General features: G+C 45.6%; 1 protein-coding gene across 4 annotated transcripts in view; it reads right to left on the bottom strand.

Moving 5' to 3' along the window:
- Positions 1-5,433: 5,433 nt before the first annotated feature.
- The window catches only part of EIF4E2 (eukaryotic translation initiation factor 4E family member 2), a 32,259-nt gene continuing 14,123 nt past the window's right edge, over positions 5,434-23,569 (bottom strand). For 2 of the 4 annotated variants that reach the window (XM_012500981.2, XM_030802746.1), the window contains exons 5-7: positions 22,110-22,262; positions 21,877-22,013; positions 19,877-20,142 (exon numbers count right to left, since the gene is read on the bottom strand). In XM_012500981.2, the coding sequence (XP_012356435.1) occupies positions 20,070-20,142; positions 21,877-22,013; positions 22,110-22,262 (363 nt within the window). In that variant the 3' untranslated portion in view covers positions 19,877-20,069. Of the gene's footprint in view, positions 8,106-14,741; positions 14,821-19,876; positions 20,143-21,876; positions 22,014-22,109; positions 22,263-23,569 lie in introns of those variants that run through there. The other 2 variants (XM_012500982.2, XM_012500985.2) reach the window with 2 other exon arrangements.

Below are 23,569 nucleotides of genomic sequence, written 5' to 3'. Positions count from 1 at the left end.
ATCCATGCCAGGCCTGTTCAGCGATGAGGGAGGCGTGGCCCCTGCCTTCCTGGAACCTACCCCAGCAGCCAGAACAGACAAGGACACCTGCAGTTCCAGTCTCTTGGGCCTAGTGCTGTGGGAAAATAGGAGGTGCCCATGATTAGGGTGGGAGGGGACCAGGGGCTCCCTGGAAGAGGCAATATGTGAAGGGTGGTGGAGGTGGGCAGGGTGAAGGGTGGAGTGAGGGCCTTCTACAGCAGGGAACGAATGGCAGGACAGCAGGGGACAAGGATGTATCTGTGGAACCCCGGGAACTCTAGTCAAAACTGATGTGGCAGCGCTTTCAATGAAGAAGTATGCCAGGTCCTTCAACAGTGCCAGGCTCAATGGTGTGAGCACGACATGGGCTGGGGCTGGCGAGGATGTTGCAGGGGGCGGGAGCACATTGATTAGATGTGGGGAAGATACTAGGGATGTGTGTGTGTGAAGTTGTTCAAGGAAGCCAGGGCATAGATCCAGGGGCAGTAACGAAGGAAGGTCTCTCCAAGGTCATAGTCCTGACCTGGGCTGCCCGTTAGAACCCCCCAAGAAGCACTGTGCTAAGATGAGGAGCAGGGTCTCCTCCAAGGGCCTCTGGCCATTCTGTCACATAGCAGGCACCAGCCACCTGTCCTCTGTAAAAGGGTCTTGGACGTCACTCGGAGATAAAGTGGGAACTGGTCAGAAGACAGAGGTGTGTGTGCGCCTGTGGGTGGGACGGGAGTGAGCTGAGGTGAACCTGCAGCGGAACTGATGACAGCAAAGGAGGCTGACAGTGAGTCAGCCAGGGTGGCTGGAGCCAGGGCATGGTGGGCACTGAGAGCCAGAGAGCACGGGGTGGGAGGCTGGACCCCCAAGCCCTTCCAGGAGCCTGGTGTTGGGTGGTGCCCGGCCAGCCCGGCCACAGACGAGCTCAGCCTCTACAGGGGCTCTTACCATGTTCTGGAAGCATCCTGAGGGGGGTCGGGGGGCTGGGACCCTGCGAAGAACACACGAGGCCACAGGGCAGGGCTCTGGCTCTTGGGTCATCAACGTTAACAGTCCCCTTGTCAGGGACAGGAGGAAAGTCACCTGGAGGGGGACGTTGTATTGACCTACCTGCCTTCTTGGGCTCACAGGGGACAAGACCTTGATGCCCCTTTCTCTGTCCATTCGGGGTCCTGACTGAAAGGGTGGAGGATGGCAGGTAGAAGGTGCTGTGAGCATTCCTCCCCTGCCTCCTCACAGAGACGTCAAGGTAGAGAGCAGGCCCTGGTGTGAAATACCATTGTCTATGTTTACTACAAGGAAGAGGCTGGGTGAGATGAAGAAAGGGAAGTTTTGCTCTCAGGGTAGGAATTTTACTTCCCACACAGTTCACGGAGAGGGTCTGACAGGGCTCGCTGGACAAACGTGGAGAGAATAATTTGGGCAGAGCCAGGCATGGCAGCATGTGCCTATAATCCCCGCGACTCAGCAGGCTGACGGCCAGAGGATCACTCAGATACAGCCTGGGCTACACACCGAGCCCTCACCTTAAAATTTTTTTTTTAAATGAGGCCAGGCACAGTGCCTCATGCCTGTAACCCCAGCTTTGGGAGCTTGAGGCAGGAGAATCACTTGAGGCCAGGAGTTCAAGACCAGTCTGGGGAACAATGCAAAACCCCGCCAGGGACCTCCATAAACAATGCAAAAAAAAAAAAAAAAAAAAAAGGCGGGGGGCGGGGCGGGGGGTTGGTGCAGAGGGACTTTACGGAAGTCTGGTTGTGGAAATAGGGAACAGAGACGCCTGGAACCTACATGCCATGATTTAGGGTAAGGCCAATACTCAGGCCAGGAGGAGGGTGTGGGATTAGGGGAAAGGACAGAAAATGTCACCTTGCTGGCAAATCCCTGTGCCCTCTTGGCCATTCCCAGAGCCCCAGGGGAAGCTGCCTTGCTCACGGCTCTTGATCCTCCTTGGTCAGTGGGGTGGGGCCTCTGATCTACTAGGATCACTCTGCAGCAGCAGGAGTCATTTTGGAGCTACGGGCCCTCATCTGATCCCAAACCCTCTTTCCCAGCAATCGAAATAATGACTTGCAGACTAGGTGAGCTATAATCTATCAGTGTGACAGGCTTAAGAGCTGTGGAATTCTAAGTCGAATCCCATCTCTGCCCTTACATGGTGAGTGACTTTCTGTGTTACTTAACCTCTGCCTGTTTCTTCATTTGTGAAATGGGGAACCCACAGGAATCTTGTGAGATTTAAATGAAATATGCATGTAATTTTAAGTATCTAACAGTTTTCAATAAATGGTACACTTTACTACATATGATACTACTCTCACCCATAGGCAACATCTCCAGCATGAAGCCCACTGGCCTCATGTCTGTACTTCTGGAGTCCAGGTGAGCGAAGGTCACCTGCCCACTGGACTTGGCCCACACGGACTACACCTGAGCCGCCAATCCTCTTGGAGGCCTTGCCTCTATTTGCTGCATTCCTTCTTCTCCCCTTTGGACTGCGAGCTCCTCAAGGGAACAGCCTATAGCTTCCTGTTCATCTCCCACTCACCCGACCTGCCACACTGGCCAGCCCACTGGATGGGAGATAACAGTGTGCTGGACATTCTGAGGGCTGCAGAGGCCTCCTGTGGACCCTGCTCTCTTGCAGCTGCCCCATCAGTGCGCTATACTTCTGCAAATCGTTGGAATGGAGACAGGTTTTTTTTTTTGTTTTTTTTTTTTTCAGGATATTTGTTTGAGTCAAAATGATCTTGACGGGAAGCTCACTGTTAGAGGTCTCATGGAAACAGGCCTGGGGGACAGGATTTGGCTGAGGCTTTCAACTGACATCAGACAAGACTGCAATCAAGGGAAATGGGCAATCACATGAGATGAGAAATACCAAAGAATGTGACCATCCAGGTAGCCGGGGGACACAGCTCCAAAAAAGTGAGTGGTGCTGGATTAGCTCCATTGGAGGAACTGGAGGTTCCACTAGATGGTGCTGGATTAGTTCCATTGCCGTTTGGCAAACCATGTAAATAGATGCATATTCTAGATGTGAATTTGCGTTTCCTGCTTCTCCCAGCGTGATCACCCGTGGACTAACGGAATGCCTTATTCACCAGCATGGTATTCCATATTGCTTTTAATCAAGAAACAAATTTCACAGCAAAGAAAGTGACGCAATGGGCTTGTGACCAGGTAATCACAGTCATACCACATATCTCAGCAGGAGGAAGCAGCTGGACAAACATTAGAGTGAAACGGCCTCGTGAAGACTCCGTTACAGCACCACTTGGGAGACAACCTTTGGGTGCTGCCCCCCAAGGTTCTGCTTTGCATGTGTTGTCTCTCCTATAACCAAGATTCATGGGTCCAGGAATCAAGGGATAGAAGTAGGAGTGGTTCCTCTCACCTGTCCCCTCAAGTGGAGTTCTGCTGGTTTGGAGGGCTTGGTTTTTACAGGAGGAATGCTTCCAGGGAACACAAGACAATGGCTCACTGAATTGTACATTGAGGCTCACCTGCTGTTTTGGGCCCTTCTGGGCACTGAACCAACAAGCAAATAAGGGGTTTACTGACTCGGCTGTATTACCAAGGGGAAACAAATGCTGCTGCATACTAGGGGCAGGGAGAACTGCCTGGAACCCATACTTTTCTGGGGTCCCTCTTACAAAAAGCAAAAATGAAAGACTGTAACAAAGGAAGGACAACTAATTCAGACACCCTAGGAATAAAGGTTTGGATCAACCATACCAAAAAAAGAATCCTGACCAGCAGAGATCCTGGCTGAGGGTAAAGGAAATACAGAATAGGCAGTGGAAAAGAAAGTGATACGTAACTACAGCCTCATGATCATTACAGACGATACATATTTTTTTTTTGAGACGGAGTCTCACTTTGTCACCAGGCTGGAGTACAGTGGTGCTATCTCGGCTCACTGCAACCTCCTCTTCCTGGGTTCAGGCAATTCTCCTGCCTCAGCCTCCTGAGCAGCTGGGACTACTGGCGCGTGCCACCACGCCCACCTAATTTTTGTAATTTTAGTAGAGACGGGGTTTCACCATATCGGCCAGGGTAGTCTCGAACCCCTGACCTCATGATCCACCCACCTCGTTCTCCCAAAGTGCTGGGATTACAGGCGTGAGCCACCGTGCCCAGCCAATGTACATATTCTTGCTTGTTATGTGCACAATTTTCTACTCTCCTCATTATTTCATGCAATTTTTGCTGGAAGTAAACTTTACCCTTTAGTGTTTAGGTACCATTCTCTTGTTCTGTATTCTATTCAGATGGGATTGAAATTGAATTACAAGAGTCAACACAGCTCAAAGACTGACAGTGACTGGTGGGCTTCACATGTCCTCATTTTTGAGAGAGGGTTAACAGCTTCCAATTAATCACATCTTCTTGGGCACAAAGAATTGCTTTTGTGGTGGGACAGAAGTTCAAAGGTGTAGAAGGCTGTGTGTAGATGCTGAGTGGCTAACAGGGGCTGTGCCAGTTAGGAAGCTCTTGTCTCTCAGTTCCACACCCGCTCTTTTTAGCTCTGCTTTTGTGATACCAGGGAAAGAACTCTGCAAACATCTCTGCTTCGCCAGCTGGCAACCTGTTGGATTTTTCCAGTAGAGGGAAGCTTCCATGCTGCAGGAAGAAGGGGCATGCTCCTTCCCGTTCCTGTCAGCACTGCTGCAGCAGTTTGCTCTCACAGCTGCATGTGATTCCAGTTGCCATTTCTGACCTGCTCAGAACCAGCTTCATGATGGGCTCAAAGACCCAGGACCAGGTGAGCAACACCCATCCTCAGAGCGCTTCTGGAAGTTGCTACTCCCTTAATTCTTGTGTGAGTTTTTTGCTTTTTTGGTTACTGTGTCAGTAATTCTTTTTATCACATTGTTGAAATAACTGACATGGTTTCTGTCTCCTATTTGGACCATGACTGACAGACACAGAGAGGAGATTTCTATCTACAGAAACTAAGTCTCAAGACTGTATTGTTTTAAATCCTTTGTCAACAATAACTGAGGCTCAGCAAAGCCTCTTTCTCCCTCAGTGTTTCATGGGGGCACCAGCCATCGCCATGCCCCATGTGTCCCTCTATAGGCTAAGCTACTTAATGTAACTAAAACATTCCAAGCTTAGGCCGAGTGATTTCTTACATCAAAATCAAATTCTTTAAACTTTCTTCCATTCCAATATTCCTTACCCCAGGTTAAGAAGCGTTACCAAGTATATTTTGATAATAAAAATGTAAATTGAGATGTGGCAATGATTAATATCAGAGAATATTTTCACAATAAATTTGTGTCATTGAGATTGACATTGCCTGAACTATTCCACATATTTTGTTTTGGAATGCAGTTAAGATTGAGACTCATACACTGAAGGGTAGAATTAGTAACAGTACCCCGGTTCCCTTGTATTGACAAGTCCACGACCTGGTTCTTGCTGATATTTTCCATTTATTACTGCAGTAGATAATTGCTCTGAAAGTGCAACACTAAATCACTCTTGTCATAGCCTCTGCTCCGTTTCCACTGGCAAATACTTGGAAATTCATTCTTCGAGCATTGTGGACCACAAGCTTCTCTCTGGGTGGAAAATTATTGCCACTGCCAGTATCACAGGGAACACACACACACACACACACACACAAACAGAAGGATTCAAAAAGCAGACACTGGAGAGGAGTAGGGGCCAATTTCAAACAGAAAACCCAGCAAAGGGGTTAGAGGAGAACAGCCCCAACTGTGCAAAGTGGAGACCGACTCTCCACTCTCCTCACATTCTGGTTACGTTGGCCCTGGTAGACCTTTATCCCTTTGTCTCTATACCAGGTGATACCATAATCATAACTGTGTCATATCTCAGCATATCAGAGGCCCCTGGAGTAAAAATAGATGAAAAGACCTCTCAAGCTAGTTTGGAAAAATAGAGGGTTTAGATAAACTGACTATTTAATCTCCCACTTAAACCTGTTAGGCAGAGTATCTGGGAGAACACTGGGCGTAAGATGCTGCCTAACAGGCATAACCCCTTGCTCTAACCAGCCTAGGGCCAGTATGTTTTTGATGGAAAAGACAACTGTCAAATACTACAACGACAAAGAGGAAGGGAAAACATGAGCAGCTCTAGAAAACATAAGATTCAAAACTCTGAACAACAACAACAACAAAAACTATGGACAACATACCTAACCAGTAGGCCTGATCACTCACTCACTCCTAAGCACACTGTACACACACACACTGACTTTCCCACACACACAACAGTCAGGTAGATGCCCAAAGGAGGGCAAATCCAAATATCTGCTCTCTTTGGAATTTTCATGGCAAATCTGAATTTAGGCAAAAGTGAAGACCTCCCTGGGGTCTTCAAAGACAGCCTTTGCTCTCCATGTAGCCAATGGTGCTCTTATATTTGCCAAGCCCTCCACAACTGTCTGGACATCAGAATGCACTCTTCATATTCCTGGAGTTTAAATCACTGCTAGATCTTCTTATCTGATCTAACTTGACCTGTAATAGAAGCACCTCCCTTTTGGCCCCTGTACTCCCCGTTCTTTCAGGAAAAAAGCATCCCCAAAACAGTGGTAATTAGAGGGTGTTCAGGAATGGAAAAGTAGGAAGAGTGTAATATAAACACAGTAAGAAAATGCCTGTTACTCTCATATGATTTCTCTGAGACCAGGTGGCCAAGGATCCCCTAGTCTTCAAGGATATGTTTTAAAGAGAGGCCTTAATTTAAGGTACTGCAGTCTTTGCTCACAAGAGCCAAGTAAGACAGTGCTACTTGGAGGTTGCTATAGGACTCTGACTCAATTTATTTGAATCCTAGGTGCTCTTTTGACCTCTCTGACTTCAGTCCTTCTGGAGTCAGATCACCCAGCTTCTCTGATGAGTGACTGGTCATTTTTAAAGCATGCCTGCAGTAGTCTTCAAGAGGTTTCTGCCTGGGCATCACGATCAGCACACATTTGCTCATACACATACCAGGTGATGAGGACTCAACCACTGCAGACAGGCAGAGCCACGCAAATAAAGCCATCCAGCAAGGTCACCTTTTCCTCAGATGCCCCAGTTTCAGGATGATAGAATTTGCATATTAAGTGTTAATAGGCCTGACAATAACCAGCTTTTGCTTCCCTTCCTCAATGAGGGACATGCCAGAAACAGGCTTGCACACAGGCTCTGCTCATATGGGAAACAGGCCTGGCCTGACACACAGGCTCTGCTCACATGGGAAACAGGCCTGACACACAGGGTCTGCTCATATGGGAAAATGATTTCAGTCACTGTCCTCAGCTCCAAATTCTGTACTTGGAACCTAGATTATAATCTAGCTTCTAATCAAACTAGATTCTGCTCCAGTTCAGTTTACTAAGGCATTCCCTCTAAGCTGCCTCAGTGAAACCAGTAAGAGCCACTGGATTACAATTCTAAGTGCAGCTGTGCCTAAGAAGGAGAGAGTCCCACAGGAGAGGAGACTGGAGGGCATAAGGCAGGGGATGATACAAAATCCTGGACAGTCATCACATCAGTAATACAGCTTCAGAAAGTGGTGGGCTTGGAGGAGGGGAGAGAAAGAAACAAAATGTCCCAATAATTTAATGGCAGAGCTAGAAGAGAGCATTTACAGCTATTCTGGGACTCTCCAACAGCACGCTTTTCCTGGATGCACAGACATTCATAATACTGGTAACTCTCATCAACAGCTCTGGCATGTACACATGGCCACGGTACCCTTCGTACAGCACGGGAAGAGAACAACAGGATGCCCAAGAGGCATCTGGACAGCACACAGCAAACAGAAAGGCTGAATGCCCCCCACGGAACCCCATTAAAAAACAATGTTTGTCTATTACAAAGTCACGTTTTCCATTTTTCCGCTTTATAAAGTCAGCGATGCTGGAGGGTGTCTAGCGGAATCCGTCCTCCAGGAATGAGTGCAAAAGGGGAGCGCATGGCTCAGGGACGTCCCTTCAGTGAGCAATGGAAGGACTGGCTGGAGGCCTCCCATCCATTTCGGACAAACACACACATACAGAAAAGGATTATTGCCAGCTTGTGTACTCTCACAATGTGATTTTTGTATTTCGAAAGCTTGAATTGTCCCTGAAAGAAAAAAATGGGAGAAAATAGAGTGTTCAATACAAGGATCATCTATACAGAAGCACACATATACAGGGGGAAGCTGACTCATCAGCCCTCGGGGTCTCCATGACACATCCCGGGGCCTTCTTCACTTGCCAATCTAATGCCAAAACGGCAACCCACCTCCCAAGTCCCTTGCAAAACTTCCATTCAATTTTTTGCAACAGCAAAAGATTAGAAACAATTCAAATGCAGATCAAGAGAGGACTGGTTAAGTATTAATGCTAGGGCACATTTGTAGAAATAAAACAAGGAAGCTCTCTACTGCTGTGGAAAGAGTTCCAAGATAAACTGATAGCTTAAGGTGTAGTGTGTGCACACGGTATGCTACCTTCTGTGTAAGTGGGGGTAAGGAAACAATGTTATAGGTTCATATTTGCTCATATATACATTATGAACTTTGCAAGGCTACACAGGAAACCAACAACAGTGGTTACCTGGGGCAGTGGAGGTGGAAGGGGCACACTAGAAACTGGGCAGATGGAGGAAGCCTGAGAAGGAGACGTTCTCTCTCTCTCTCCCCCCTTTCTTTTTATCTAACACACACTTTTGAAAACATTGTATGATTCATCTGGTCTTATATGAACAAAAAAACAACCAAAACCAACCAACCAACCAAATAAGAATCCTCAGTTTAAAACTTAGAGCTGCTTACAGAAGGAAAGGATATTCCAGGAAGTAAAATCTGGGTACCTTTCACTTTACTTTAGAAACATGGCTCTAATTCTTGAAAGTGTGTGTGTGTGTGGTATGTATGTGGGGGATCCCAATATATGTCCTCTTGATTGCCTTTTATTGGATGTAGACAGGCTTGACCAGCCACTAGTGACCTTTCCTGTCCCACCCTAGAAATCTAATGACATCTTAGCAGGTCCTGTCACCATCTGAGTCTCAACATTTCAGGCTGGCAGGGACTTTAAAGGCAACCAGTTGCTGCCCTTGCCCAGTGCTTTGGACTTCAATTTGTCAGAAAATTTTACCTGGATTCTGGAGTCATTATTTCTCTTTGATTTTAAAGGGACATTCTAGAAGCTCTGGCTTTAACTGACTTTTTTGTTTCTTTTCTGTTTTTTTTTTTTTTTTTTTTTTTGAGATAGTATCTCACTATGTTGCCCAGGTTGGTCTTGAACTCTTGAGCTCAAGTGACCCTCCTGTCATGGTCTCCCAAAATGCTGGGATTACAAGCCCAGCCTGACCTGTCTTAAAATTATTATAATTAATGGGACATATGGCAATTGGTTCACAGTAAATATGTGCTAAGGAAAGAATATGCTCAGCCCAGCCAAACAGCAGTTTCTTTCTGTTACTGGCTAACGGATCCTCCTCCATGATGGCGGTCAGCTGACAGTGACCAACAGCCCCCCACCACACAAAGAGAATGACTGCAGACAACTGAGAAGAGAAACTGGAGCTGGTATAGGTGAACTCAGGCTGGAATAAACTGATGTTATCTCAAAAGTCCGCTGGAATTTTACAGCTAGCATGCATGACCATGTGGTTCATTTATCAATGGCTACTTAGCACTTCAACTAAAGAGCTGAAGGTTGAAAACAAAGTTAATAGGGTGGTCATCTTTTTAAAAGGCTAATGGTATTTTTAAAAAATTCTTTTCAAAAGGATAGACCTCTCTGAGATGCCACAAGTAGCTAGCAGAGGATAAGGAACATATCTGATCATAACACAGAGAAAAGCAAGCATAACTGGTGTGGGTGTGTGTGTGTGTGTGTGTGTGTGTGTGTTATTTCTGAATTCTCTTAGGGAAAATGTGCTGTGTTACAGAGATGCATTACAAAAGACATTTTTTTTTGTACCTACACTTAATACTAAAGAAAGTGATTACACAGGAACAGATGGCTCTGTTCCATTTCTTCCCTTTTACAGGCACCTCTATGCCCATCTAATCATTGGACACCACAAGCCTATCAGTAGGGATTCTGCTCTTCTTTTTAAAAGAGACTAGAAAGGCAGGGATATGGGAAGGTAGGAGCAGAGAATTTGCTGACTTGGAGAATTATCTATCTTGGAGTAAAGGAGATGGCAGGCAAGTGGCTGGCCCCAACTCTTTCAGCTGTTTAGTGATGGAAAAAGGATTTTCAGGGTAATCATTACCATAAGCAGGTCATCTTATCTTTTGGAAGAATTCCTCTATTGTATTAGGTGGGCCAGAAATAAATTCTTTCTCTGTAGCAGATAAACTGGAGAGCTCTAAAAACACTTTCTCATTCAGATTTTTTTTTTTTTTTTTGAGATGGAGTGTCACCAGGTTGTAGCGCAGTGGCACAATCTCAGCTCACTGCATCCTCCGCCTCCTGGGTTCAAGCGATTCTCCTGCCTCAGCCTCCCAAGTAGCTGGAACTACAGGCATGCACCACCACGCCCAGCTAATTTTTGTATTTTTAGTAGAGACAGGGTTTCACCATGTTGGCCAGGATAGTCTCGATCTCTTGACCTCATGATCCGCCCGCCTCGGCCTCCCAAAGTGCTGGGATTACAGGTGTAAGCCACTGTGCCCAGCCTCATTCAGATACTTAATATTTTTGTTATTATAGACAACTTTATAGTCAGAAAACCTAAGAAATCATATTCTGAGGTCCACTTGCAAAGTGAAAAGGGGGAAGGAGAAGAGTAAAGGAAAAGCCAGGAGAATCCAGCTGAGTTTTTCCAGTTTGATTTAAGAGGAAAACAGAACAGCAAATGGGGGTGGCCTGCCCCTGACAGTGACAGACTAACACGAGCTGGTGGCAGTGAAGCCCTATGGCTTTGGTCCAGCCTTCTTTAAAAAAGTGGGTTGAGAACAGCTTGATGCCAAATTTGATCTGAGGAATGTGTTCACCTCAAGGCAGGTGGGAAGTGATACTCCATCACATCCCTCACCCTGGGCTCAGGGCAGAGAGATTAGGAGGCAGGGAAAGGGAGAATGTAGACAGGAAGGGGCAGAGGCCACAGGCGACCCTTTAAAAAACAATGTGCTTCTGTTCTTTTAAAAGCAAACTAAAATTTAGCAAATCCACGGTGAGCTCCTGAAAGCTAGCCCTCTAGCAATCTGGCAAAGCTGTGACAGCGCATGGGCTATGCTTAGGACACCAAAGAGGACACAGAAGCTGACAGTCCCACAGTGCTGGAAGAAAAAATTCTTTCTCTACTGGATGTTCCTTTGTCCTGATGATGTCTCAGAAATATCCGAGAGCCCCATTCAGACTGGCTTCCAACTTCACATTCCCAGGTATCTTGGGGAAAATCATTGTCCAAATACTCTGAAACAGCTTTCCAATCTGCTCTACCTTAAATGGTCATCTTTTAGTACTTTTAGAGAAATGGACAAGTTCCAACTCTGAAAACAATGAGCTACAGCAGAGATTAACTCCTGAAAATGGATGACAGGGGGGCAAAGTGGTCATTCAGAATGTCCTCCCCTCTCTTGGAGTTACCTGCCACTGTGCTGGTGCCTGGCAAAGGCATCTGAGTGATTCTGGGTTCTCAAGTGAAAGCTGGGAGTCATCCAAGGAGGAAGGCTACCTATGTCTCTGCTCTGAAGATTGGCTCTGAGGGGTCCTGTAGACCTAAGTGCACATGGTCTTCAGGAGAACATTCTTTGGCCATTAGCTGTCCACGCCAGGCCAGTTCTGGCTTCCTCTTCTCTCCCTGCATATTCAGTAAAGCTGCAAACTCTTTCCAGTTTCAGTGAGGCAAATTCCAGTCTCTCATCTTCAACTTTATTTTATTCCAACTTCATTTCCCAACAATATAGACTCACTGCTCTTTGTATACCAGCCCAGACAGCTAAGTAATCAGAATCCTTTCCTATCAGCTCACTAAGAGTTTGACTGAAGTCATAGTTAAAAGGGCAATACTTATTTGCAACAGAAGTCAAATGAAATTGTCCTAAAATACTAGCAGTCACATGTAATGACATAAAATAGCAGATAAATTGAGGAAAAATATTTGTGATTCATGAAGAATTATTTAAAGAGCAGTTTTTCTGCCAAATTTCTTTATAGATCACAATCTATTTGGAGGAAAAAGAAAAGGGAGAGACGGCTAAAATGTTAAGGGGCCTCTAAAATGGCAGACCCAACAAACGTAAGCTAGGGATGCATATCTTCTCGAACATCTCTTTCACTTACAGCGAGGTTAAATCAATAGAGATGCAACATGAAGTCCTTTTCAAGTCTATTAAGACAATGAAGTGAGTGGATTTTTTGTTGTTGCTGTGTAAATTCATTTTTCCCCCTACTTTCAGAATAATTTTTGGTTTAAATTCAAACACTCCTCATGGACTTCCAAGCCTGTGCTTTAAGGAAAATACCTGAACCACGAGTGTTCTCTTTGTCTGCCTCCCACACTGTATAAAAAAGACATGGGGGTCACAAAGAGACCACGAAATGGCAATTATGCAAATATATGGCTTTTTACAGCAATTCAAAGATATTTTTCCTGGGGGATTAAAGCTGCCAAGTGTCTGCCAAGAGGGGTAGGACTTATTTTGAGTTTTCTTCCATTCTGACTATTCCATTTTCATTTTAAAGACTTTTCACTGAACCTCAGATGCCATCAATTTTTAAAGGTACATCATTTTATGTACTTTAAGAAGTAAACACTGCCCATTAAACTATGACAAATCCCTTTTAAATCACATTCACTGTAAACATCCCCAATTTTTTTTTTTTTTTTTTTTGAGATGGAGTCTTGCTCTGTTGCCAGGCTGGAGTACAGTGGCATGATCTTGGCTCACTGCAACCTCCGCCTCCTGAGTTCAAGCAATTCTCCTGCCTCAGCCTCCCAAGTAGCTGGGACAACAGGTGTGTGCCACCATGCCCAGCTAGTTTTTGTATTTTTAGTAGAGACAGGGTTTCACCATGTTGGCCAGGATGGTCTTGATCTCTTGACTTCGTGATCTGCCCACCTTGGCCTCCCAAAGTGCTGGGATTACAGGCGTGAGCCACCGCGCCCAGCTAAGCACCCCAATTTTAAGAATATTAAAAGCCTTACAGAAGAAACAGGATTAAAAAAAATTAAAAGCCAAAAAAATCTTAGAAATAATTAAATATGGTAGTATTTTAAAAACAGCTCCATTATAGCACCTGGCTTCTGAAAATTTAACTTAATATCTTATTTCAAATATTTGCTATTTTTTTAGCCTACAAATCAATGATTTATATACTATTAGAGCTGGTACCTTTTTCCTCCCTCTTTGTGTATACTAGCAGCACTCCTGGAATTCTATGTTGACTATATATACAGACACTTATATATATGCACACATACACAGACATATATTTAGAAACAGGGTCTTACTATGTTGACCAGGCTGGCCTTGAACTCCTGGGCTCAAGTGATCCTCCCACCATAGCCTCCAAGTAGCTGGGACAATAGGCATGTGCCATGATACCAGGCACTAATGTTGACTATATCTTAAAGAGAATCATTTTAAATTTTAAACCACCAGAAGACTGAATTTATAATAAAGAAATCGAACTATCAAAACAAAAAAGGTATGGGTGGCATGACTTGTGTGTGCAGGAATTCTGCAACTGTGTTTTATCTGTATATCATACCTACACCCCCGAGCTCTCAGGCCCTGGCCACCTGCTGCTGTCCCTCAGAGTGTCATCTTGTCTCTTCTAGCCCATGTCTCAGGCCCCTGGCCACCTGCTGCTGCTGTCCCTCACAGTTAGTCATCTTGTCTCTTCTAGCCCACATGAGGGATGCAGGTCTCCTTTTTTGGAAAACGCTCATCTCCTTCTAGGGAAGGGGGAACTCTGAGGTAGCTACTACAGTTGACATGTTCTGTTCCAATTTTAGAAATACTCTATTTCTTAGGGATGTTAGTGGCAGGGGTAGTTTGATGTCCAGGAAAAGGCTGTCATCTCCAGCACATGCAGATATTGGCCTTTCATCCATTCCTCTCATTCACAATAAATTTACTGAGCTCCCTCTGCTACAGAAACATGGACTTGATACTCCCTTAACTGAAATACAAATATTCCCAAAGTCAATGCTTTAGTTGCCCCAGTCTTTGTATAGCAGTGCCTCTCCCTGCTAGTACAGTTGTGCTGGTCTAGTGAAAGTACAGCTTGGAACAACTGCTACTCACACAGCCCTGAAATCCAGCCCCGTTACTGACATTGCTGAAACGCTGAATTTATATTACTGTTTCCTCACAACTGACACACGACACCAGCAAACAGGAGACATACCTCTCATGTAACTCATGTTGGGGCCTGTGGAACTGCCCTTTTAGTCACAGGACATTGCCAGATGGCTTAAAAATGGCCACATTTGAGCAAAAAGAAAAAGCATCTGTGGCACATTTACCATCATGAAATGTTAGCATCAAAAGAGATCTCAGAGACTTGTTCATCCACGGAGCCTCATTTTCCAGATGAGAAAATAGGGGCATAATAAGGTGAAGTAGCCTGCTCAGGGGTTCACCAGGAGACACGGGACCCAGGGAGGACGAGAATCCAGTGGTTTGGGACTTATGTTTTTCTCTGAGGCTCAATGTTGGCAGGGGCAAGTTTGGGGGTAAATGGGAAGAGGGGTCCTATGGATGAGAGGTATGTCACAGGGTTACAGAGAAGATAGACAAGGCCCTACCCTGAGTGTGAGAGACAGAGGGGGAGCGTCCGATCAGCGGCCGCTGCTGTTCACCAGGCCATGAAACTCCTCCCAGGCCCTGGCAAACCAGAGACAAAAAACACAATACCACATTCAGATCAAAAGCTTTTGAACACAGAGAGCAGACACAATAACCCCACATCCCCCTTCAGATGCCCTCCAAGCCGAGTGGAGCCACAGGTACCTGGGAGCAGAGCAGCGAGGTCCCACTGGACTTTCCTTTCCGAGGAGCAGTGCAGTCTACCCTTTCAGGGCCAGCGGGCACTTCTGCCTGCTTCACTTGAGAAGTCTGCCCCTGTTCCCTCAAGGATTTGCACCAGTGTTCCTTCAACAAGGCTCCAGGGGAGGCCAGTAAGGTCAGAGCTGATGCACAACTGTCACCAAAAACACTTCCAATTTACAGTGGCACTCCCTGTCCTTTCTGCCTTGGCTATGTGTGCACAGGTGGTAGAAACAATTTTTCTTCATCAGGCCTCACTGAGGGTAAAGGCCAGTTCCCAACAGCATTATGAAGTCTAAAGATGCAAGGAGGAAAGTACACACTTTCTCTGCTTTCATATTTCTGACCTTCTAACCCTTCTACACTCAGACCTTCAATGTGTCAGGTTCCACCTGTTTCTTAAGTGCTTATGTAACTACTATCTGAAAATGTAAAGTCATGGCAGTTCAAAACTTCCAGGGAACAATGCCCATTACAATTTTCATGCTGACTAGCTTAATTCCGAAATTAGGGTTGGGAAAGGATAAGAAATGTGACAGAAGGGGTACGGGGTACGTGGCCTTTTGCTCCACAGAGAAAAGACTCTTGGTGACTGCTGGACTAGTCACCGGAGAAAATCAGACCCCCTATGCTCCTGGAGGCTGAAACTCAAGTTTTCTCAGGGGAGCTGATTTCCTTCCTAAGCCCTAGCCACTTTTCAGCCCCAAAATGATGAGTTCCTTGGGAATTATATATAAAATATGGTGCTTCTAAGTCTGAAGTTCCTCATTATTGTTACTCCGTTCTTGGTTTAATTTGGTGACACAGTACCCAGGGTGGCAATACACTACATTTATAAGTTAACCATCTACCTCTTAGAGGAGGTAGATCTGCAGTTCATGGTTTCTTCAGAGAATTATTACCAAAGCTCCTAGTCTATGTGCTAACTAAATTAAGGAAAAATGTAAGACTGCCAAACAAGTGTGCCAGTCTTTGTCAATTCCCAAACTCAGTGTCCACAGCAAGACACCTATTTCAGAGCTCTTTCTGGAAAGATGGTGATGTGATGTACTTTGTGAATCCCTGAGTGACATCAGAAGGCAATTTGACTCTTTACTCCAAATGAAGACAAGGGCAAAGCAAAATCCAATGCTTTGGCAATGACCCAGGGAAACCCCTCACGGTAATGGTGAGATTTAAATTCCTTTTTAAACCACTTAGGTGTCAACAAGAAATTACATGGCTGTGTTGAAGCTTCATGTCTTTTATCCTTTTATTTCCAGGAAGGGCCATCCTTACACTAGCCTACACCGAGCAGTTCTCTCTGTCAAGAACCTGAAGAAATATGGACTTCACAGCTCCCTCTTACTCCATTCCAGTATTACATTCCCCTCCCAGTTTCTTCATTAGTATCTTCACTATATGTTAAACCTCAACATGAAGAACCTGGGTTAAGAAATTTCCTCATGGCCAGGCACCATGGCTCATGCCTGTAATCCCAGCACTTTGGGAGGCTGAGGCAGGCAGATCACCTGAGTTCAGGAGTTTGAGACCAGCCTGGCAAACATGGTGAAACCCCATCTGTACTAAAAATACAAAAAATTAGCCAAGCATGGTGGCGGGCACCTGTAATCCCAGCTACTCGGGAGGCTGAGGCAGGAGAATCGCTTGAACACAGGAGGCAGAGGTTGCAGTGAGCAGAGATCGTGCCACTGCACTCCAGCCTGGGTGACAGAGTGAGACTCAATCTCAGAAAAAAAAAATGAAAACAAAAAAACAAGAAATTCCTTCGCATGGATTCAGCGGAAATAAAATAGTGGGCCATAATCTTTGGTATAATCACTGTTATTCTCATAGGCCCACAGCTCGGCCAAGAGGCAAATCTACCACCTAAAACTAGGTGTGAATAGTCTAGCTATTTTCCATCTGGCATTCTAGGCATACTGGGTAATATTAAAACTTTCTTCTTTTAAAGGTAAAGAAAGAACAAGTCAAATGTAAAAAGTGTCATAAATGACTGGAGTTTCTAAAAACAGAAAAAATTACTGAGATTAATATAGCCAACGAGAAATTCTGAACAGATTCAAAAGACAGAGGAACAAAGAGCTCTTTTAAGACCACTCTTGTCCCATCTCACGTACCAGAAAGCAAATCCTGCGCAATTCTACACTTCCCCCTACCTCTACCCAAAGCCTGCAAGGTTCGTAGCCTTGCACTCACTGGCTCTCTATACTTAGGGAGGGGCTCAGTCTCCTGCTAATCTGGGGTCTCTTCGCTTTGACTACCAGTTTGGTGGTACACATCACAGATGCAAAGCCAGACCAGCAATTAAGCTGGGGTAACCTGGTGCTACTGGACTATGATTTAGCCATGCCAGGAGAAGGGAATGGGTTGGTCCTTGCCTATAAAAGTTCAGTGTTGAAATACAATGATATCTAGATGTGGGAAAGTCCCCACAATTTGACCTGTCTCTCCTCTAAGATAAAGGAATAAAGAGAATCACCCACCCTCCACTCCTGCAGAGAAGCTGGGCCAGTCTTTCCCAGTGCTATGGCCCCCTATGGGAAGTTGGCCTGTTTTCCTTTTCCATTCCAGGCTAAATGCACAAAAGGAATCAGTGGGACTAATCCAAAGAGGAGTTTCTTCACAAAAGACATTGCTGTTTCATATGGCTCCGAGCCCAGTTTTATCCTGGTAGCCCCATGATTCTGACTGTATTATAAGATTTCTCCTCAAAGCAGAGAACACGGGGAACCCACATCTATGAAAACTCGACTACAAGTTGGCCTCATTAAAAGGAACTCAGTTTAACAAGTTGTCCATGTCTTAGGGGTGAACTGTCAGCAATAAACAAGAGCAGGAGCCCTCTGCAGCACAGCAGCTCATCACCCACCTGCTCTGTGCGGCAGGCAGTGCCTTGTAGCACACTGAGGGGAGCAGCAGGAAAAGGCCACAAGCAGTGTGATTGGGGAAAGGCTGGAAAAACCCAACGGTTGAAGAAGGACATTGGGAACTGGGCCAAAAATAGCAAGCAGGAATCAGGAACACCTGACTGAAAAATCTAAGATATTCCTAAAAAACTTCCCTCACCACCAGCAGCCCTATCTCCAGAGTACTCGGAGGAAAACGTATGTTGGCTCCTTCTTCCCCTTCATTTTCCTTGGAATTCTTTTTTTTTTTTTTTTTTTTTTTTTTAAGATGGAGTTTTGCTCTTGTTGCCCAGGCTGGAGTGCAGTGACGCAATCTCGGCTCCCTGCAACCTCCACCTCCTGGGTTCAAGCAGTTCTCCTGCCTCAGCCTCCCCGAGTAGCTGAGATTATAGGCACCTGCCACTATGCCCAGCTAATTTTGTATTTTTGGTAGAGATGGGGTTTCACCATGTTGGCCAGGCTGGTCTCCTGACCTCGTGATCTGCCCACCTCGGGCTCCCAAAGTGCTAGGATTACAGGCGTGAGCCACCTCGCCCAGCCTCCTTGGAATTCTTAAGTCTCAGTAGCAGCTGTTCCTTGGCTCAAACAAAGCCATATCCATGGAAGAGCCACAAGGAATAGAAGAAAGCAGAAATAGTTCTGACTTTTGTTCATATTGACAAGGATCAGAAGGTCTCGAGGTCAGTTTGGTGCTTTCTAATCAACTCTTACTCTGGGAGGTGACATCAAGCCTATCCCCTGGAGCAGTTACAATACAGCTGAAATTAAGGTTAATGTATGTAACAATTTTTGAAGGCAAGAGGGAAAGGGCCAGAGAAGGTAATTCTTTGACAAATACTAAAAACATAGAGAATGGGCCTTTCCATATTCCAGCAAATCTCTCATTTTATAGGTACTTCAACCAATTTTGGATATGTAATAAACAAAGATGCAATGACACAAACACCCCTAGAATACTGAGCCCACAGTGCTAATCCCAATAGGTGTTATGCAGGATCTTGGGCCACATGGAGATCAGAGGTAAGTCAGGATGGTACAAGCACAGGGTATCACCGCCAAAGTGGAACAGCCACTCTGGAAAACTCAACCTTAAGTCCACAGCCACTTTCATGGATCCTCTCAGGCAGACTGACCCACTGTTTGCAAAAAAATGATTGTTTATTATGTTTTTGGTGGTAGCTCCTAAGAAAACCTAAAGTAGCATGAGGCTTGCTGAAACTCTACATGCAGGTTAGGGGCCTAAAGGCCAAGCTGCAGCACATACAAGCCAAAGCCACAAAGCACACAAGGGGTCCGTATGTGCTACGGTCAGATATCCTACAGAGCAAACTCACACAGGATGAAGACGTTTCCCTACCCCAGATCCTGATGTGCAGTAACACCGGGCCCAGGAGAAAGGGAAGGGCTGTAACCCTGAGATCTTGCAAGCAGGGCTAACTCAAAGAGGAAGATGACCTGGCTCTAAAGGGAAAGCAGAAGGGAGAAGGCTGGAAAAGAGCTGTGGCTTGGGCAGCTTTGGCCCCAGTGAGAAGACCCCATTAGCACAAAGCAAGGAAGCTATATACACACAGCCACGCAGACAGAAGCAGGGATTTACCTCCAAGCAAGAGATTTCTTTGAAGTAAAGGCGAATGGAAGTCAGCGAAGCAAAGGCCAAGGATCCCCCTTTCCAACCTGAACAAACTTTCAAGCTGAATTCTCTATCAGATATCACTCTGTTCTGGTCATCAGCGTGACTAGATGGGAACTCAAATTTAAGTACCAGAAAATGGGGTCTTATTTTCTAAGCTAGATGTCACCTTATTATGTCAGGCCTCAGCAGTCCTGGAACAAAATACCACATGACACTACACAATGAGGAAATGAGGCTGCATTCCCCGGATGGCCCTCCATGGAAAAGTCTGTGCCATCCTTTAATATGGTGACAGTCAGTCCGAAAGGCCACATCTTTGATGCACCATAAAGAGCAAGAGCATGAGACAAGCTAGTTTAGCACCATTTATTAAGTGATCTCAGCTGTTGTTGTAGCTGCTGCGTGTCAGCCTGTTCTTAAAACATAAAATGCTCTTCCAATTCCTCTTGTCCAGGACAGAAGGATCTTCCAGGTAGCACGCCAACAGAACAAGAGACTCCGATGACGCCAGCTTCAATGATGGTGCCATCCAGAGAGGGAGAGGGTCATGGCACATTCAACCGCGGCTTCCAGAGGTTTTGAAAAAGGAGCCTTTGGGGGCCCAGCCTGCCTGGCATTCTAGTGGAAGTGCAAAAGGTTGGCTCATTGGGAGAGGAAAGAGAGGGGGATGCAAGGGAAAGTAGCATCTGGGTCTCAAAGAGGGTTGGTTTTCTGGTCTCTACAGCTACAGGGCTAAAGTCCCAGAGGCAGACCTCTGGATAAAGCAGAGAGCAGCAGGCCAGTCTTTCTAGCAGACTAAGGCAAAAAGCCCACAGGCTCTCCTAAACTCTGTAAGGACGTGTACATATGTTTCTGTAAAAGTCACGAAGAACTGCCTTATGGTATTAGAAAGGGAGAAGAGCAGAGAAGGGGAGAATTGATGAAAAATACCTCTTTCCCTCTCCTATCCAGGTAAAAAGCTTATTTTGGGGGTGAGTGGGAGTAGGGGATATTTAGAAACCTTGAAAACAAGAATCTTAGAAAAAGGGTAGAGCTCTCCAGCCTGGACTGAATGTGGCTAGAGGTCAGAAACTACTTCTATTCCAGAATAGAGAATAAGAAAAATGTGCCTAGAGAAAACCAACGCTAACACAGGACTGCTAAGGCAAACAACCAGGGCCATGGCTGGCTAATAACTGTTGGTGACTATGATGAGTCATGCCAGCCATTTGATCATGGACCAACTCCCACAGCAGTGTTCCCACTTAAAAACTGGCGCTTAGCTGGTTTAAACCAACTCCATTCATAACATTATCTGTGAATGCATGGGAAAGAGATTCCCAAATGGTCTTGTCTGCTGAACATAATTGCTGGGCTCACTACTAGCCTTCGATAATAACAACATGATGATATTCTTACTAATGATGATGATGATGATAGCAATACTACTACTTGGCCCTGTAAGAGCATTCTCCATCTGAAGACCCTCAGTTAAAGATTAAATCAGCCTCACAATAGTCTTGTTAGATAAAGTACTGTCTGCCACTTTACGGATGGAGAAACTGAAGCAAAGTTGCAAAGACACTTGTCAAAGGCACATATTGGTATGGGGCCATAGGAGAGAACTAAACCTAAGAGTCCTAACTCTTAGCTGGCTAGCTCTCCCTCCAGCTTTGAGACAATCTGACAGCCACTCCCCACACTTTTTCACAATAGCCTGAGCTTACTTCTGACACTCAGTCACTGAGGAGAGCAAGCCTAACAGTGATTCTCACTGTGGACAGAGAGCTCTATTTCCCTGAGTCCTAGGGAGATTGCAAAGCTTATTTTCCCTGTGGCCTTCATGCTTCCCTTTGATTCTGCTCTCTCACACACACACTATCCCCCTTCTTCTATGAGTCAGCTCTATACACAAGGAAATGGAGTCATTCCTGATAAGTAGTCAGTATCCCAGGACAAAGAAAACAGACTGAAGCTAACCAGTTAAAAAGACATGCAGAAGTGGGGTGAGGGTGGGCAGGGTGAAATTATCTTAAAAAACAGCAAGAAAAAGAAAAGCACTTGTCTTTCATTTTAAGATAGTGGTTAGCATATGAAAGACAAGACAGCCTGTAGAAATTAAGCAAGCCCAGGTAGTGCAACTGGGTTTCTGCAGACGGGCTCTCTCTGCTACAAAGCACCTGGTAGTATAGGTGGCAGGGAGCCTCGCTGACAAAGAACTGCAGCAAGTAGCCAGAAGCCCTAGAGGGAAAGCCTGGTCTGTCCCTTCTCCACAAGTAAGTCTCCTGTCCGGCCATATTCCTCTGGGCCCAACTACAGATCTACTTATGCTAAGCTTAGGGACACGTCCTCCCATAACCCCCCAACACGTACTTGATGCTGTCGGTGTGAGTTTTGTATTCCATAATGGTGTTGGGAGGTAGGTTAAGCACTCGCCGAAGTGTGTCCCGGATTCGGGCTGTGGTTGCTTGGTCACTGGCAGTCTTATTCCATATTGAAATAATGTCCTCCTACCAGAGGAACAGAAGGAATCATCAAAGCAAATCAGAGGCAGCGAGGAAAGCAAAGGCAACACAAGAAACCAGCCTGGCCCATGGGTGGCTTACCTGAAAGCGGACAGACACCACAGCCCCACAGATCTCCTCCCCAACCATGAACTGTTCCCCCAGCATGGCCAAAATGAGATTCTCCCAGCAACGGGAGGCCAAGCCCTTCCGCAGCCGAATAATCCACTTGCCACCATTTTTATTTGCATCATCCTGTAAAAAGACAGAAAGCACTGAAGTTAAAATATGGTTTCACAGCTTTTTTTTTTTTTGTATGAAGGCAGTAAAAAGCCAAGAATCTCTTAAACACTAAGAAGTCATATCACTTTCCAATTATTCAACTCTATAGAAAAACTGATGGTAGGACTAGGGAGAGAAGAAATGGGGAAAAAAAGAAAAACAAGGCTGGGATCCTTGGCATAAGCCATTTATTAAAATGGCTAAATAGACCTTTTAAAAATAATCCCCTCTACTGGAAATACTTTAGGAATCAAAATGAAATGATGTCATATTTCAAGCACAGATCATCCCTTTACTTGCTAAAAGTACTGAATGTCTGCCGGGCGCAGTGTCTCACGCCTGTAATCCCAGCACTTTGGAAGGCTGAGGCGGGCAAATCACAAGGTCAGGAGATCGAGACCATCCTGGCTGACATGGTGAAACCGCGTCTCTACTAAAAATACAAAAACAAAATTAGCCAGGCATGGTGGTGGGCGCCTGTAGTCCCAGCTACTCGGGAGGCTGAGGCAGGAGAATGGCATGAACTCGGGAGGCAGAGCTTGCAGTGAGCCGAGATCGTGCCACTGCACTCCAGCCTGGGAAACACAGCAAGACTCTGTCTCAAAAGAAAAAAAAAAAAAAGTACTGACTGTCACTACATACCAAGTACACAGACGTGAAGCCCCAATCTAGGTTTTTTTTTTTTTTTTTTTTTTTTTTTTTTTTTTGAGATGGAGTCTCCCTCTGTTACCCAGTCTGGAGTGCAGTGGTGCGATATCGGCTCACTGGAACTTCTGCCTCTCGGGTTCAAGCAATTCTCCTGTCTCTGCCTCCTGAGTAGCTGGGACTACAGGCCCATGCCACCACACCCAGCTAATTATTGTATTTTTAGTAGAGATAGGGTTTCACCATATTGGCCAGGCTGGTCTCGGACTCCTGACCTCGTGATCTGTCCGCCTCGGACTCCCAAAGTGCTGGGATTACAGGAGTGAGCCACTGCGCCTGGCTGAAGCCCCAATCTCTACTCAGATCCAGTCTAATAGAAGAGACAGCCACGGATATTAATTACAGCAATGCTACTGTAATTATAAGTGCTGCTGTTAACAGATATGCACACTATGTTAAGGAAGAACAAGACAGTTGGAAACAGTCAAGAAGTGGGTCTTTTTTTTTTCTTTTTTTTTCTTTTTTTGAGATGGAGTCTTGCTCTGTCACCCAGGCTGGAGTGCAGTGGCACAATCTCGGCTCAGTGCAACCTCCACCTCTTGGGTTCAAGTGATTCTCCTGTCTCAGCCTCCCGA

This window comes from Nomascus leucogenys, chromosome 22a (genome assembly GCF_006542625.1).
Source record: "Nomascus leucogenys isolate Asia chromosome 22a, Asia_NLE_v1, whole genome shotgun sequence".
Classification (NCBI taxonomy): Eukaryota; Metazoa; Chordata; class Mammalia; order Primates; family Hylobatidae; genus Nomascus; species Nomascus leucogenys.
This window is presented reverse-complemented; position numbering and strand designations above follow the sequence as displayed.